The following is a 19,190-nucleotide window of genomic DNA, read 5'->3' on the forward strand; positions in this document are numbered from 1 at the left end:
GATCTAAAACATATTATTTCACTCCTAAGCTGTCAGAGAACATCATAGAACTCATGGCAAAAATGGAGAACATTGCGGAGATCTTCTATAAAGCTTTCCATTCACCAACTGAACTTTCTTAAGGTTAGTATATCATTTATTCTCCTAAATCTCTTCTCTTGATTCTTCGCCGTTAGTGTATCCTTGTGGAGAAATCCTTAGTTAGAAAAAACTTAAAATCCCATCTCTATCTTGGCTTTAGAGTGATCCAATAATCACTTTATTCTACCTTTCTTTCCGGACAGATTTTGGAGAGGACCCTTTTGCGTTTCATTAGATTTCTAATTTGATTTGAGTTTTTGAATGCCTACCATTGTTAGAACTTATTCTTAAATGTTTTTAGAGTTTTCTACTCACTTTGGTTGAATTTTAGAATAAAATCCTGAAGCCCTTGGTGTACTAGACTACTTCTCTCCGTACTAGGACCTGGGTCTCCCAGAATGGGTCTCATATGGGTACTATCTGGGCGACCCATACCCCTTATAGGTCTTCCGACAAGGGTCTCCCCAATCAAACCCCTACCAGACACTATTCATGCAACTCATACCCCTTGGGCTAATTGACCATGGGTCTTCCCATGCAACCCATACCCCCCCATAGGTTGATTGAGTAAGGGTCTCATGCAACCCATACCCCTTTGGGTTGATTGGTCAAGGTCTCTCTGGGGAGACCCTTACTGTTACTATTCATGAGACCCATACTTGCCAGTTTTGGTTTCACTTCTATTTTCGGCAAGGGACTTCTAGGGTTGTTTCTAACCCTTAATCAACAATTAAATAGGATTATTTGGGATGTGATAAAGGACTTTTTGGTTTCTTTTGAAGAAGTACAACTCACTTACAAGGTGAGGAAATTCGTTACTTATGCTTATCTTTGATTCTAAATGCGATATTTGACTTGTATATTCAATTACATGTTGCTGCTTGGATATATGAATCATTGGTGTCTTGTTGGGTTAGTATAAAAGAGGACTTGATCTAGGATTGTGGTTTATCCATTACCTTAGGAACCTTGAAGAAACATAGAGATTAGGGAACATCTCTAGGTGGTGTAGGTGAAATGATTAGGCACTCCGTCATGTCATACCCTATTAGTAGGGGTATTGGCCGAGTGACCAGTGGCAGCAGTGTGGGGTGGTGGGACCTTAAGATTGGTAACCAACTTGTGAGAGAACACAACCACATTGTGGGGGCCATTCATTGATAGGGTTACATATAATAGGCTTAGGCTCATGGATGCTCTAGATTGCTAACTAATCTGTGAGAGGACATGAGAACTTCCTACCCATTATATGTTGATGACCAATAGGATTAAGAGAAGGTGTAGTTCGAGTTGGTTAAAGCCATATAATACCTTGACTCTAGATAGAGAAGATTACCAAACTGAGTTGGTTGGTGTCTTAGGGGAGGTATCTGGTCCTAGAATGATGTGATAGAGTAGATGACTTGCATTAGGTTAGGGTTATCCTTGACCCACGCCAGTATGCAAACCAATGGTGTGGTGAGAGAGAGAGGACCTAAACCCTAGCCAAGGTGTGAAGTGATTGTACCCCTTACCTGGGATCTCAAGACCGGCAATCAACTCGTGAGAGATTAAAGTGACAAGACCTACCCAAATGAGATTGGTGTTACATCTTAATGCGTGTCTATCAAGATAGAGACTTGCACTAGTTAGAGTCTAGGAACATCATTACATCTCATTGCAAAATCATGTTAGCATAATATTGCTATTACTTTATGTTTGAATGGAGATATGCATATTTATATGAATTACTCGCCGAGTTCTTCGAACCTTACCCTCGTGGATTTGTGGTTTAGTTTTTGTTGCAGATCTAGATGCCACGACGATTCAAGAATATGAGATGCCGGCGACAAATCTGTATTGTGTGCCGGATTACTGGGATGACGACTGCATGGCGACACATGTGCATACTATGACGGTGCGTACTATAATTAGCCCCACACTCTGGGAGACAGAGACGATTTAAGAGACTAAACATTTTGAGTTTCTTATTTACCATTTAGTTAAAGATACTTACTTGATGTAATTCCTTAGGAGATATGATTCATTCCTTTACAATTAGTTTCATTTGAGAATTGGTTTTATTAGATTTGACCTTGCTTCTGCTTATTTATTTTAAAATCCTTGATTACTTTTGATATTCATTCTTTAATGTTAAACATATGACTATTCTTGCTCATGATTTTGTTATTATATGAAATGGTGTATGATGTGACCTGAAACCGAATCTTGTGATTGTGGATCACTCCTTCGGATATTCGGGTAAATGGATACCGGCTGAGTAGATATTACATTATCGATGGAGATAAGTCTCTTATCCTTGAAGTTGTCATTCTTTGATCCTATTACTTGAGATGTCCAATAGAAGAAAAAAATAATTATTTCCTTAAAATAATTTCTTATGGTAGTTTCTTAGAAATTGAATCTCCTTTGGTCAACCTAAAACGTAAGAAAATATTAGTTCATTATTAATTAAAAAAGGGTCAAAGGTTGGGAACATTGCTTGTATATGGTAAACGGGTGATCACCATATGTTCATGTCTCTCCCCCTTCTAACATGATTAGAGATCTAAGAAATGATAATCCAATATGTAAATATGTCAAATAAAGAGAATACAGTAGAAGAAAATACCTTGGTATATCTTTTATATGTGGAGAGAGTTACAAGAATATTTGTTGAATATAGATTAGAAGATTTCACATTGAAACTAATACAATGGCAGATTTTTTGGCAAATTCGGCAGCTAAGTCAGGAGCTTTTGATATTAACATTCCTTAGTTAGCTTCAATCCTTAATAAACTTAATGTGGATGCCTCTAGAGGTCCTAGATTTCGTTTTATAAGTTCATGGTTTTCTAATCTAAGCAGGAACCAGTGAGGAAGGGTGTATTGGGGGTAACAGTTGTTGCGGGTAAGGAAGGTTGGTTCCTTATGCAGTATTAATTGATGTATTTTTAATATTTCTTCTTCGCTTAATATAATGATCCTTTTAGCGAAAAATGACAAATAAAGATGAGAACTGACCTTGATATCCGGAAATTTGTTATTGCTTATCCGTACCCATAAATTGTAGAAATTCTTTTGCATTTGAAAATGCATTCTAAGGTTCTTGAGCACCAATTTAGACACTAATAGTGGATTCCGTGTCTTATTCTATAGATTTGAAGGTCCATTCTAAGATTCTTGAGCATAAATTTAGGCACTAATAATAGATTTTGGGTCTTATTTTCTGAATTTAAAGATTTATTCTAAGGTTCTTGAGCACCGACTTAGGCATTAATTGACAGATTTTGTGACCTTTCCACATTATACAAACCCATCCTCTTCTATGTGATATTCCATCTTACGCTCCTCATTGATGTCTCAATTAATTTTTTGGGACAAGGGCATTTGTTTGTATTCTCTTTTTTCAATGTCGACCAAAAGAAAAAATTTAATTAAAAAAAAAAATCAAGCGGACATCTTTTCAAAATTCTGGAAAAAAAAATGTAGGAAAAAAAAGAAGAGAGACAGTAAGGTGCCATAGAAGGTCGGTAGGTGCTGCTTTTTTTCTTTTTTCTCCCAAATCTTTGCGCCTTTATTCTTATGGTGAGCCACGCACTGATGACACAGCAACAGAAACGGTGTGATCAACCACCCAAAATTTTTACTTTAAATACGGCATCAAATTATTTCGTTCCATCGCAAGGGAATTGTTTGTCTTAACTTTCCTTGATTAGTTGCAGTTAGAGTTGAAAGTTGGAGGTTGTAAACCTCAGAGAAGTTGTAGTTTCAGAGCAGATCAAAGCAGGAAGCAAGGATAATATGGAAAACCCTATTCCACATCATGTTATTGGGATTCCAGTAAACTCGATGTCTTACAAAGTTGGGAAGGAAGAAGAAAACCCCACTTCAGTACCTGAATCTGATAACCCATACTATATTTCCAGTCCTACAAAGGAGTTTCCCAGATCCAAACAAAGTAATTTCTCCCTCTCTCTCTCAACAGCTACTTCTTAACTATCAGCAATATCAGAAGAATTTTGATTTTTAAGCTATTCGCTAATGGTTTAGCTTTAAATTGCAGATAGAGTTGAAACACTGATAGATTGGATCAACAAGGTGGGAAAAAGAACTGACAATTTCACGCATGGAGTTTATGATCATGGTAATTACTTTCATGTTAGTGTTGAATTATCAAATTTACCGGAAAATTTTTCTTTTGATAACTCTGTTTTTTGTATCAAAAATCTGAACCAAAGCTTTCATATATTTTTTTCTTTTTCCTCTGTGACTGGTATTGCCATTATTTGGAACAATATGAAAAGTATTTGAATGTTGCAAATTTTTGGATGTTACAGTTAAATTGGGATCCAAGGTATCAACAACTGTGAAGGGGAAGTTGAGATTGGGTGCCAGAATAATTAAAGAAGGTGGTGTGGAGAAGTTATTCAAGCAGATCTTCAGTATTGGAGAAGGAGAGAAGCTATTGAATGCTTCTCAGTGTTATTTGTCTACAACAGCTGGTCCTATTGCTGGGCTCCTCTTTATCTCTACTGAAAATATTGCCTTTTGCAGTGAGAGATCGGTTAAAATCACTCTGCCAACGAAAGAGATTACCAGAACACCTTACAAGGTAAATTTCTGATCAAAATCTCAGAACTTGTGTATTTCTTGAAAATCTGTGTCCACAACTTCTTATTTCAGATGATCCTATTGAATATTCACTCAATAAATTCTTATTATCATTTTACAGGTCATGATTCCATTAAAGAAGATAAAGGGAGCCAACCAAACTGAAAATGTGAAGAATCCAAACCAGAAGTACATACAAGTAGTAACTGTGGATAAATTTGAGTTCTGGTTTATGGGTTTTCTAAATTATCAGAAAGCTTTCAAGTACGTTCAACGGGCTATCTATGAATGTTAGGCATCTCGATTTCTAAAAAGAAGAGCGAACCTGGTGCTAAAGGCTTTTGCACAAGTAGAGTCCAAGGACAACTTTTGTATACAGTCTTATACCTGCAACTTTGCTGAAAAGCTGTTTAGATGCCTAAAAACTCAGGAGTGCAATTGTGGTGCGCGGACTTTTGCGCCAATGCCTGTCCCTTTTGAGCAAGTCAGTTCCCTTTCATTATAACAAGGGCATAGGCTTTTTAGCCCCAGGAGCCAAGCAATGGTTAAGGCATCATGTGTATACTTCTTGATGCTAGTTAAGGTTAACAATCTTCAGGGGTGTAAAGAAGTGATCTACCACGCACAGAGTTGTGCTTGGCATGTTGTTCAAGTGCTCACTTGCTAGATTCTTGGTCATGAGGTGGAAAAGGTGTTCGAGATATGTAAACCGCCTCCATACATCAGTGATCCACCTCTTAAGATTTGCACATAGAATTATCCCTTACTGAGATGGAATTTTGAGAATCTATCCTGAGTGTGGTGGTAAAGAAGGCCAAGTTGAATTCACTGATTTACCTCCAATCAAAGCCCTAATTGAAGAAGCATCAAGAATCCACCCTGTATATGGTGCCTATAACCAGTTATCATTTGCATCTTTGTTTTTGTAAATGCTTAGTTGATTCACTTCAATTCATGTATAGAGTTTGTGATTATATTAATGAAACTTATGCTATACAAGGCATGAGATATCTTCAATTCAACACTTTTTAGATAATTCTCAACATTCCTCTCCCTTTTAACACCGTTTAGGGGATTTTACTTTATTGAAATAACATCGCTGCCCCTAAGGAATCTGCCTCTGCCCATAACTTGTTCAAGTCCAAATAATCTACCTTGATATGCATAGAATAAAATTTCGTTGAAACTTGTAAAATTTTCACCAAAATTTTTCATTTAATTTTGGGAACCTCGAAAAGAAAAACTAGGGGACTGAAAAAAAGTCCCAAGTTTTGATCGAAATAGCTGAAATTTTCTCAAAACTTGTCGAAACCTCGAAACTTGTCGAAGCTTGTTGAAACCTAGTTAAACCCAACTAGTTCATGAGAAGAAAAAAATTCCCAAATTTCGTGGGATACATGGGAAATTTTGTGGAAACTTAGAAAATTTCATGGAAACTTGAGAAATTTCGTGGAAATCTGAAAATTTTCATGAAAACCTGGGAAATTTCATGGAAACTTGGGAAATTTCGTGGAAACCTATGACTTTTTCCTACAAGTTTCTTAGCTTTCTCAAATTTTCAACTTTTTTGTTTATTTCATGTTTCCCCAAATACCACAACAAATACCCCTTCCATCAGGACTTCCCTATCCAAATTGTGTATTCCCTTAGACTGGTTATCTTAGGCATGTTGAAGACCAGACTAATAAAGTTACAATTGTTGATTACCTTGACAACCATATGCATAAAATGTCATGGGATGTCTATGTTCGTTGGTTGAAGGAGAGGATGTCACAGACATAGTACTATTCAGCTCACAAGATGGATCCACTCTTGGCACTAAGTTGTGCTTTCCTTTTATTGTCAGTTACTTTGTATTTGATGTTTTGAAGTTAGAAATTTTATATTGAATGTTATGTACTAAAATAATTAAGTTTATAGTGTATTTCTTGGATAAATCTACATTGATGTTATGTATATTGAATGACATCTCTACATTGATTTTTTAGCAAAATACAACCAATGTGTTATTTATACTCTAATTAGCTTAAAAGTAGAGTTTCACCCTAAAATACTCCCTAAAACCTGTCGAAACTTGCATGAAAAAGTCCTAAGTTTCCTCAAAATTTCTCAGTTTCCCATGTAGGTTTCCCATTTTCACTTGGTCGAAAAATGAGTTTCCTTCGAATTTTTTTCTATGTTGATAAGTAGAGGATTGTTCTTCCTTAATACCTATTTATCAGATTTTTTGAGAGTGGGGTCCTCCTTTGAGCATGTATGGTCCACTTTATCAATGCGCAAAGGTGGATTTTCCTCCTAAATATGTCGTGGAGAGGATGTGAGGGGAGTTCAACTTCCTTCCTCTTTCCAGCCCACTCTTTTTTTTTTGGTAGATTTCCAGCCCACTCAGTATTGCCTTCACCTCCACTAAAGAACTTATGCAAACCCTAGATACAGTTGAAAGATTTTTGTCAACACAAAGTGTGAATTTATGAATATTCCTCCAGCCCCACCAGAGCTTGGGTTCCTAGAGAAAGACCATCCACATTCATTTAAGTTACATTGTAATTAATATTAAAAAAAAATCCCAACCTTAGTGAATTACAATCAATATTGTTACATATATTACACTAAGCATAGATACCCCATAAATTACAATGTTATTCCCAGGTTGACATTGAGATGGGGATGAGGGGTGAATCAGTGTCTTCTAAAATTCTCTGTAGTGTGACGCTTCCTTAATCTCAAGACAATATTCATCAAGACAATCATGTAGTTGTCAACCATACACGGACACATCCACCATAAATCACAATGTGGCTTGGTCAACTAGACATCATGTCCCACCACTCTGCTGTCGAAATACTCCAATATGTGCAACAAAGAAAAATAAACCAAAGATATATGGCACCAGAATTTTATGTGGTTTAGCTAAATTGCCTACGTCCAAGGAATAATACCTTGCCCAAGGTTTCGTATATACAGTCCTTAATATTTTGACTGCTACAATAGTTCAGGAAACACCCTTGCTTCAACTTGAAATGCAACTTAAACAAGGGCAACAACCCCAACCCCCTAGACAAGCACCAACTTGCCAGGTTACAATGCAAACACAAATTCAAGTTCCCCAAATTACATCCATGATCTAGGTTTCTCACCACTAAATATAAACTAGAAAAATAATAAACAAACTTTTGAATACAGCTTACCTTAACCTGTGTAGGATGCACGGTAATAAGATTTAATTTTTCTTCAACCTCCAATGCTTCTTTCTCTTTTCAATCTTTCTCAGTTTTCCCCCTTTTCTTTTTGAACCAAAAACTTGCTGACTTCCCTTCTCTATTTTTCTTTTCTTTTTGTTTTGAACACAACCTAGCAGCAGTTGTTTTTCTTTTCTTCTTCAAAATGGAGTCTAGCAGCAACAACTGTTTTCTTCTCCTTTTACCCACACTGGCAGCAACCTTTTTTCCTTTTCTCTCTATTCTTACTCTTTTATTCAACAATTGAAAACATACTTAGGTAAGCTTTTCTTGCAAGCATCGAATTCCCTTCCGTTTCCTTTTACAAGAACAATATATTCCATGTGTTGGTGCTATACCAAATCAAAAGAAAAAAAGAAATAAACCATGGTTTTATTTGGGAAGTAAGAAGCCCTTTTGACATCTCTTCATCTGCAAAGAATTCTTGACGTGAAAACACAAAGACAAAGGGTTGATCTTTGAATAGAAAAAAGAATGGATCTGCAGGGTCCCAAATGAATTGGCTAATTCAAAAAAAAAAAGCCTTGTTCATTGGAAGATCTATCTCGTGTATGGTACTGCATGGTTCCACTTTGCAAGAACTCTGAATCCTTCTCATGAAGCTCATCCTCTTTATGATAAATGATTTGCTTGCCCCAAAATGACTTGGCCCAATAAGGAAATCCCAATTCATTGGGTCTTTCGATAAAATCAAATAGATTGCCACAAGGGCGCCATATTCTAGGAGAGCAAACTATGTGATTGAATAAATCCTCCACTATCTATTGCGGGTCGAGGGCTCCTTCCCCTTCTTCAAACTTCGAGTCGTATTTTTCATATAGAAATCTTTGATCAATGATAGAACAAGATCCATTTTGCATCATAACAAAGAGATTCCTTGGTTCGGATCGAAGAAGCAATGTCACTCGATCATTATCAAAGTGACTGCAATCTTTTTCTGTCTATGAAGATCCCACCAGAATGCCTTTTACTTCTAATAGGCCATGGACTAGATCAGAATCTTTCTCAACGAATCCACAAGAAGTGATCTAACTTTTTTAATCGGGTCCAGGTAGAGACCAAAGATCTTGAGCGACCAATCCAGCAGAACAACTCTAAAGGTAAAGAAGTATTGTTAATTTCTCCATGCTCGTTCCAAGTTTGAAGTACCATTTGTACAAATAAGAATCCCCTTCCTTACATAATTTCTTCTTCGTATAGATAGATATAGGATCTATGGGGAAATTACTTAGAAGTACATTTTGGGCAACAACCCTTCCTATTTGATAGAAAAGGATCCCATGATCTTGAACCGATCTTACCCGGGATCGCAAATCCCAAGTTTGTCTATGAAGAGCGGATCTAATTGTATTAGTGTCTATAATTTATTTCTTCTGTTTAACACTAATTGATAGGGCCTCGTTGGTAAGTGCTACCAGATCTTGTGCATTGGAATCCATGGTTATGGACCCGAATCCATTAGTATGGAACATCTTCTTTTCCACCCTACTATATGAAAGAGTGAAAAAGTGCTTTCGTTATTGTGGAATAAGAAGCCTTTGTGTCTTAATGCATGTATTTGATTTATTCGAAACTACTAGAGTGGGATCCACTTTTTTGGGAATAGGAGTCGAAGCAATAACAAGAATATTTCTAGTGGAATATCTTTCATAATCCTTGGAGAGATAATTCACTAATAGACCGAGGGATAAGTAATTCGACTCTTTCATATACAAATCATGAATATTTGGATTCCATATTATGCAAGGAGACATTGCTTTTGCTAATTCGAATTGAAGGGTGATATCAAATCGATCTATTTTTGGTGTCATATACATAGTTAGCGCATTCGTCATAGTTAGCAGCTCCATATCAAGGTCATCATCGATATCGTCACTATTATCAATATCGATATCATCAATAAAAGAACCTTTAGGCTTGTCATCCAAGAACTTGTTCATAAATACCATTATGCAAGGAACATAGGAGTTTGTCGCTAGGTATTTGACCAAATAGGATCGTCCAGTTCCTATAGAACATATCATTAAAATACCCCTAGAGAGGGATAGGTTTAAGTGGAGGGGAAAGGGTTTTCCATGAGATAGGAAATGAAAACTATTAGCCCCACACAAGGTTTGTGAATAAGTGATTGTCTGATAATGGGCAAGGAATATCCGTCTTTTTGCTAAACAAGATCTATTGAACTCATAATTCATTAGATACTTTTTATGAATGACAACTAAGTATCCTAAGTAAATGGATCCCAATTGTTCAATCATTTAATGACCAGAGTCATTGTTTGATAAATTATCACTGAGTCAGGCTCAATAGAATTTGATCCATCCTTTTTTCTGTCATTAAGGTGGAGAACTGAATGAAGAATTCTCTTTCTTCATCATCAATCAAATCATTGTTCGCGACCTAGGATTCTATTTTATCATCAACCCATTCACCATTCACGTTTTTTTTTCTAAATTATTTATTTATCAATGAATATATCTCTTTACTTGTATGACTTAGATATCTCGTATTTCTTGAAAAAGTGATTCGATTGATGGGATTTGGTATGATACTTATGAGATCAATGACATTGAATTGAGAGATTGATATTCAAATATTTCTTCTTAGAACATATTGATTTGACCCCCCATATTTCTTTTTGAGAATCTCCTAATTGTTCTAGAGCAACTAGAAAGAGATTCTTTAACCAGAAAGAATTCCATTTAGATGTAGGATACCTATCTAGAAGTTTTAGCAACTTAATCATGTATGATGGAATCATCAAAGATTTGATCCTTTCAAACTTTGTCTATAGCTCATGAGAGGCTCAAGAAACAAAGAGAAGATGTGTACGAATGAGATATCCACCAACAAGAAGAAGGAAAGGGATTGAATAGAAGAACTCTCGAGCATTTGGTGATGTCAGATGTCTCCATATCAATGGAACAGGTGACTCATTATTTCGATGAATCATTTCTTCGGACAAAAGAAGATTATGGAAACACTTACTCAAAATCTCACTTATCCATTGTGGAATACACCATTTTTTCTGAGGAATTGGCCATTGTATATCTTATCCATGCATAATATCATGAAAAATAGATAAAAATTTGTGACTGCTACAATATTGGCAATAGGTTTGAAAAAGTATCTAAAAGGGTGAAATTTAGATTTGCACCCTATCGAAGTAAGGAACCATGGCATATATGTTTGGAATAGATTCAAATTTGAGAGATTTGAAAAACACCATCTCGTTGAAAGATTCTATTCATCTGCCATTTCCCAATGCATTTCTTTAGACAAAGACTCCATTTTCCCCTCTTTTCGGATGACAAATATATCTCAGAACATAAGAGTGTGAATCAAACCCATGTTTGAATTGAAATTGAGATACTGATGCAAATTCTTCCCTTCTAAATCAGATAGATTCATATATGGAAGAGGTTGACAATAAGATCTTTCAAAATTGACTATTTGCCCCTCTGTTAGGGGTGTTCCAGAAATGTCTGCGATCGAGTGAATAGCTCTACAAATGAATATATAGGATCGAATTGGCAAATGGAAAGATTTGTACAAGTTATATGTTTTGCCACCACTTTGTGGAAAATCATTAGGTATGAATATGTTAGATACCTGTAACTCGATTAGTGAAATAGTATCTCTCTCCAAAAAAGCATGTTTTTTTTTAACCGATACACAAAGAAAATATTTTGTTGCGAATGAACAAGATATTGAGGAATTGTCCATACGTAATATCATAATTATTGATACGGGCCTTTACCACATAAAAAGGGAATCTTTTGTTACAATAGAACCAGAAATGATGTGGATTATTCAAGAATCAAAGTCGATTTGCTGTATAAAAAGAAGAGATCAATGAACTTTTATGAAATGGTTTCACAGGATTCAGCCAATTGTCTCGATAATGGGATATCATTGAGAAATAGAAATCAGTGTTATCAAAGGATTTCCTGCGATTATTTGTAATATGGAATGAGTCAATCATCCACTTTGGTATCTTATTGAACTAAAATGGTGATATTGTTCCTCTATTCATCAAGAATTTCGATTTTTGGGAAGTATCATGATCAGCCAATAAGAAGGGTTTTAATTTAGTCAAATGAAAGATTTTAAGACCTATTGATTTTAATAACTGATTGTAGAGTTGATCATTTGGACCTTTCAATTCATAGATCTTGGATCTCGGACCTATGAGTGGAGATATTCCCGAAACTCATAAAGAGAAAGGGAAGTGACTTAGACAAATCTTCTTTGTTGATAACCTCAGACCAATCAATTGAATATTGATTAATACGTAATCGATCAAAGACTACTTGAAAACTACTCTTCTACTCATAAATGAAATGTTCCAAATCTTCCTAGAAATTCTTGCTCCCATTGGACCATTTGTATCTATATGCATCAGGATCCCGAATCATGGATATCTCAAATTGAGAATATGAGGATCAAACCATTTCTAGTTGAGGCCTACAACTCATGGATCCAACCAATCCATTTATTAGAAAACCCTCAGCATCTCAACATGGAAAAAAGAAAGTCCCAAGAAAGAGAGTCATAAGCTTTTTTCATATCCAACTTCAACCCCAACCCTACTCCCATAGCAGTGGCATATAGTAAATTAGCTAACTCAAAAACAACAGAGACATTTCAGATTTTATTTTACCTTTTTGAAAAGCACCTTGTTCCTCTAAAATTAGCCTTGGGAGGCATTGGACAAAAAGAGGCCAGCACCTTAGACAGAACCTAGCAGAAAAAATTCCCCATACAGATAGGGAGAAATTTCTCCAGCTTAAGGTAAGTATTTGCTCTGAGACATAGACATATAATGAACACCAGCTTAAGGTACACAAGCAATATGCCCAACCTTGTTCCTTTTTGAGTTAACAATGTTCTAGAATCTTCTTATGTTTTTGGTTGACTGAGGGTGATTCAATTTCTAAGAAGCTACCATAAGAAATCATCTTAAGAAAATACTGGTTTTTTCTTCTAATGGTGATGTCAAGTGAAAGAGTCAACAATGACAACTTCTAGGACATTAGATTATATGTCATCGTCTAGGGTAGAAAACTTCAGTTTGAAGAAATACCAACAACCACTTTTTGATTAAAGTTTAATTTAGAGTTGGGCAACAGAAGTTAACTGCTAGCTCTTTAAAGCCAGTAAGAACAGTGCCTACATGTGATGACATGTAACATAGGCTTTTTTTTGCATTTTTTGCTCTTCATGCTGAGGTGGATGCGAGTAGATAGTAGGGAAAGCAAGATAATGAAGTTTTATATATCTAAATCTAACTTTCTTTAGTCACCATAGCATATGACCATTTGAGCACAAAATCATTCAAGTGGATCTGGTGATGTGAAAGTGGAAAGAGGATAAAAAGGATATCCATACTTTTTTGACGAAAAGTTGAAACCTATGAACATGTTGAACTGAATTAGCATCTTAGTAATGTCTCAAAACTAATATTACCTGAATTTAAAACAAATCAAAGTTTTGCTAATGATCCATATTTGGATTTGGTGCTTTCAATAAAAAATCCCAAACCAAAACCGGCTCTAACTGAACCAGTGACATCTCTACCTAATAAAATGATTCTAGAATTCCTAAAGTAGAAACATATAACTGCTAGCGTATGGTACACCAGCTGTGCAGCTATTCTTAATAATGGTTCTTGGATTTTCTTCCTTTTTGGTTTTTAGATTTTACCAAATGTGATTCAGTTTCAATGGAGATTCTCCTGTTTATAAATTTGACCAAATGAGATTCAGTTTCCAAGAAGTTACCAAGAGAATTCAACTGGTTTGATTTTCTTTATTTGTATATAGAATCTTCCAAACAAACATTGAAAGTCTCAAAGATAAGGAATTTGTCTCCACTGATGGCGTGGAACTGAGTCAGCATTGTCAAATTAATACTTAAATGAATAACAAGGAACCCTTAAAGCAAGCAGGGACAATGCCAACATCTGCTGATATATACTGTTGGCCTTTTTGTATTATTTCCTTTTCATGCTGAGGTGGAAGACAGTGGAAATTAGCGAGAGTTAGATAATGATGGTCAACTTGATGTGTGAAGGTTACACAAAACTATGAGTTGTCAAATTCTTATGCAATCTTACCACAGCAATTTTTGTCGAGAAACTGTTTCTTGATATCATGAACTCAAACTACAACTATAATCACCGACTCAGCAAGATAATGATGTTTTATTTAAATTTCTCTTTCTTTGATCATCCTACCATTTCAACAAAAAACTATGGTAGTAGATTTCGTGTTATGAAAGAACAAAACGACATATAGTTATGCTAAATTGGATGCATCAGATCTGACTTAGCTCCTAATTCTTATAGCACAAGTAAAGAAAATCATCTTATCATAAAGGAAAACAACAACCCCTATTTGGTTGGTGAGATTAGTGGATTCAGATCTCGTCCATTGATTTTAACCCTTTATATATATATATATAGTCTTGTCCCAACAATTTTTGTTAATAGGTTGTCTTTTGAGAGTCCAAATCCTCTACTAGTAGGGGTAGAGGACTGTTTCCCCTCACATCCCTTCACCACATATTTAAGAGAGGATCCCACCTTTGAGTATTGTTAAAGTGGACTAGAGGTAGGCCCCAGTTCCTAAATATGTGATAGAGGGCGTGTGAGGAGTACACAATCCTTTATAGTCACAGCTAGACGATCTTAATTCATTTTCAATATCTTGACCTCAAACTATAATTGTGATCCACTAACCAACCAAACAATGATCTTTATCCAAGTTTCTCTTTCTTTAGTCACTATACCATTTTAGCACAAAACCATGTTATAGGGGATCTAGTGTTACCAAAAGTGAATTTGATTATGAAAGTAGAAAAAAAACAAAAGCTTATGTTATTATTATTACTTTTTTTTTTGGCAAAAACTAAACGTTAGATATATCATAAAGTTGAACTGCAAGATCATGTTGTGAATTACTTTGATAACTATCATAAAGTTGGCACCTATTTGGTTCACCCAAAGCTGTTAGCTATGATTCCTAAAGTGCTAACTGACGATGACCGTAAAAGGGCTTTCCTCTGATGAGGAGATCAAAGGAGTGGTATGGGATCTTGATCCCTGTAGTTCTCCAAGACCAAATGGCTTTCTGGGGAGTTTTTTTTTGGCTAATGTTGGGATATTGTCTTTGCTGATTTTGGGGTTGCAGTGCGATCTTTCTTTAGCAAAGGGAAACTACTTAAAAGGGTAAATAATAGTTTCATCACTTTAGTTCCCAAGGTGGAGACCGCAGCTACCCTGGATAAGTTTTGACCCCTATATGTGGTTAATTTTTCTACAAAACGATATCCAAAATAATGGCTTCTCGGCTGAGTCCTCTTCTACAAAAGCTAATTTCTGAGGAGTAGGGAGCATTCCAGCAAGGTAAGTTGATTTCTGAAAATATTGTTGGTGCTTAAGAACTTACAAATATTTTGCACACTTCAGTTGGGGGAGGGGGGGGGGGGGGGGGATGGGTATAAAAATTGATATTATGAAGGCTTATGATACCCTCTCTTGGGATTTCTTGTTCTTGGTCCTGAAGTCTTTTGGATTCTCAAACCGTTGGGTGGGTTGGATTCATGAGATCCTTCAGTCTACTAAAATCTCTGTTTTATTGAATGGGGGACCAGTTGGTTTTTTTGGAGTTGACAAAGGGTTATGGCAAGGGGACCGTATATCCCCTCTCCTTTTTTCTACTGCCAGGTCCTAGGGGAGTAGGAGTACCTTTAGTGCTCTTGCATGTTAATGATGTTTTTATTTTTTGAATGCTTCCTTATGTTACATGAAAGCTTTGAATTATTCTTACCAAAGTATCAAGAGTTTTCAAGACAACATATTAGTTTGGAGAAGAGCAAGCTTTTCCTTGGGCGTGTTCCTCCTCGTAGGAAATAGAAAATTGTGGACATCCTAAATATCCCGGTCGCTCATTTTTCCACTTGATACCTTGGGGTAGATATTTTTAAGGGCGAGTTACTCTTGCCAGATTTATGTCAGTGTTAAGACAGATTAAAAATCGCCTCCCAGGGTGGTGTGGGAAGTTACTCTCTATAGCAGGTAGAGTGGAGTTGATTTGCTCAACTATCTCTAGCGTGTCGATTTATAATTTTTCGATGTACTGGTGGCCTAGCTCTGTCATTAAGCAATCAGAGGCTTGGATGTGTAACTTCATCTAGACAGGTAGTATAGAGGTCGTGAAGAAGGTTATAGTGTCTTGGGCGTCTGTGTGTGCCCCTAAAAGTGAGGGAGGCTTGGGCATTCAGAGATTACAAGAACTCAACTTTGCATCCTTATGCAAGTTGGTGTGGAAAATTAAACACTCTGTTTTTGCTAATTTTTTAAGGGGAAATTGGTGGATAAAGATAATTTAAGGCTTTCTGGGCAGCAATCATCTTTGATGTTGGGTTTGAGAAAGGTTTGAAGTTTTGTTCAGGCTCACGAAAGATGGTCAATTGGAGATGGTCAACAAATCAATTTCTAGTTAGAAACGGAACCATATTTAGTCAAATTTTCAGAAACCAAAAAAGCAGAGATAATCCTAGAACCATTATTAGGAATAGTTAGACAGCTGGTGTACCATACGCTAGCAGTTATGAGTTTTTTTTTTTTTCTTTTCTTTTCTTTTCTTCTGGGAATTCTAGAATTATTATTAGGTAGGGATGTCAATGGTATGGTCAGAGCTGATTTTGGTTTGGGATTTTTGATTGAAAAAATCACATCCAAATATGTATTATTAGTAAAAATTTGATTTTGGATGGGTGCAATTTAGGTTTGGATTTCTTTCAGTCTAGGTTAATGGTTTAGATTCAAGTAAGATTAGTTTTGAGATCATTACCAACCAGTTATCAAATTATTGAAGCTCTGGTTCTAATTAAAAGTTATATATAAACCTTAGATTTTGCCTCTCAAGCATTAGACCCAAATCAGCCGACCTCTTTAACTTCTTTGGATATATAGTTTTAATGGGTTAAGTTCTTTTAACAGTTTGATTCCATTCATTTGGTTTGAACAAAAAATCATTAAATTTTTCAATCTCCAACCCATATCCCGTCTAATTAACCTCGAATTGGTTTGGTTAGATCCCAGAATTAACACCCAATGTGATCATTATTCCGAAATCAATTCCATAATTTAAGACTCAAGTCCCGATCTTTCGATACGCATCTCAACCCCCATCATTGGTAACACGCTGGCACCCACTTGTCCAACTTAGGGAGTCCGGGTCAATTCCCCATGTCAAGGGAGAAAAATGTACTTCCTTTAACTGTTTTGAACGACACAGTAGGGGGTGAGGGCCACCCTATATAGGGTCCATTGAGACTTTTAATTATGATATTTTTTTATATTTACAGGTGAGACCCACTCTTTATTTTGTGGTTTAAAATCATCAAAGGAACATATTATTCTCCCATAATAGAAAGGTGATCAATTCAGACTCCAAACTTAAGGCACAATGGTGATGTAACTGTTGGTCTCTTATTCTAATATTACACAGATATGAAAACAGAAGAAACAAGGAGAACCATTCGTGTCAAGAGGAAACTTTTCCAAGTTCTTTGAAAGAAAAAGTTGCAGAGACAACAGTGACAGGAAGATTCTTCTTTTTCAAATCCCTTTGGGTTTATTCTTTATAGTGTGTGTGGCCTATGAGAGTAAGAAGCTGAGTCAGTTCTGACATGTTCATATGTTTCAACTTTTTATCTATAAAACATAAATATGGATATCCTTTCTATCCTCTTTCCACTTTCACATCACCAGATCCACTTGCATGGTTTTGTGCTGAAATGGTCATTGCTATGGTGGCTAAAGAAAGTCACATTTAGATAAAACTTCATTATCTTGCTTTCCCTACTATATATCTACTCTCATCCACCTCAGCATCAAGAGAAGAAAATGCAAAAAGACCTATATTACATATCAGCACATGTGAGCACTCTCCTTCCTGCATGGCTCTAAAGATCTAGTTGTCTTCTGTTGGCCGGGCCAACTTTCAAGTCAAACAGTAATCAAATTGGTGGTTGTTGGTATTTCTTCAGACTGAAGCTTTCTACCCTAGATGATGATAACATCTTTATACACTTTTAATCTTGATTTGCTTAGGGGTTGTGATTCTTTATTTACTTTTAAGTATTAAATCTCAAAGTTTAATTGCAAAAATTAAACAAAAAAATATATATATTGCAAAAAAAATCAGAATCAACATGATGTTAAACAGTAATCCCACATCGACCGACATAGTTCACATAAGTATTTAACATCGGTTGTAGAACCTGATATAAAGATTTATAAAAACCTGGGCACCACTCCGTCACCTTTCACCAAATTGGTGTTTCTATGAGTGATAACGATGGATCTGTGTGTATTTTTAATACATGGACGATATGCTGACTCCGTTCCATGTAGTTGATAAGCACAAATCTCTGATCCTAGAAGCTGTCATCATTAATTCATTTACTTAACATCACCATTAGAATAAAAACAAGTACTTTCTTAAGATGATTTCCTATGGTAGTTTCTTAGAAACTCAGACTCCTTCGGTCAACCTAGAAAATTCTAGATATCATTGTGAACTCAAAAAGGGACAAGCTGGCGTTCATTATATGTCTATGTATCTTCCCCTTTTAAAATAATTAGAAATTTAAGAAATGATAATCAAATATGTGAATCAGCCGAATTAGTTTAGATGAGAATTGATTATGGTCGATCTTAATGTTTGCAAATCTTTTGCTGTTGTTCCATTCCCAAAACCTAGAAATTCTTCTGAATTTGAAAATCCATTCTACGGTTCTTGAGCACCAATTTAGACACTGATGATGGATTCTATGTTTTATTATGTGGATTTGAAATTCTATTCTAAGGTTCTTGAGCACCAATTTAGGTACTTATGATGGATTCTATATATATATATATATATTTTAGTAAGAAGATGAATTCTATATCTTATTCTCTGGATTTGAAGATCCAATTTAAGATTCTTGAGCACCAATTTAGGCATATTTAAAGACCTTATATATGATATTCCATCTTCCCACATTAATTTTTTGGACAAGGGGCATTTGTTTGTATTCTCCTTTTCCAAAGTCACTAAAACAAAAATGTTAATCGAGAGGTGAGAAAATGGAGACTTTTCTAAACTCTAACAAGAAATAAATAAATAAAAAGATGTCATGAAAGGTCACTAGAATTTTTTATTTTTTTATTTTTATTATTATTATTATTATTATTTTTTAAATCTTTGTGCCTTTATTCTTGTG

The 19,190-nt window shown here is 35.6% G+C and overlaps 1 protein-coding gene across 1 annotated transcript; it reads left to right on the forward strand.

The window, feature by feature from the left end:
- Positions 1 to 3,610: 3,610 nt before the first annotated feature.
- Positions 3,611 to 5,710, forward strand: LOC149012630 (GEM-like protein 7). The gene is made up of 4 exons (XM_089158648.1): positions 3,611 to 4,021; positions 4,127 to 4,207; positions 4,401 to 4,675; positions 4,796 to 5,710. Exons 1-4 carry the CDS (start codon positions 3,865 to 3,867, stop codon positions 4,967 to 4,969), a joined length of 687 nt encoding a protein of 228 aa, XP_089014774.1. The 5' UTR covers positions 3,611 to 3,864; the 3' UTR covers positions 4,970 to 5,710.
- The last annotated feature ends 13,480 nt before the right edge of the window (positions 5,711 to 19,190 follow it).

The sequence above is a fragment of the Hakea prostrata genome, chromosome 6, assembly GCF_041222555.1.
Source record: "Hakea prostrata isolate BN-2017 chromosome 6, UWA_Hpros_2, whole genome shotgun sequence".
Lineage (NCBI taxonomy): Eukaryota > Viridiplantae > Streptophyta > Magnoliopsida > Proteales > Proteaceae > Hakea > Hakea prostrata.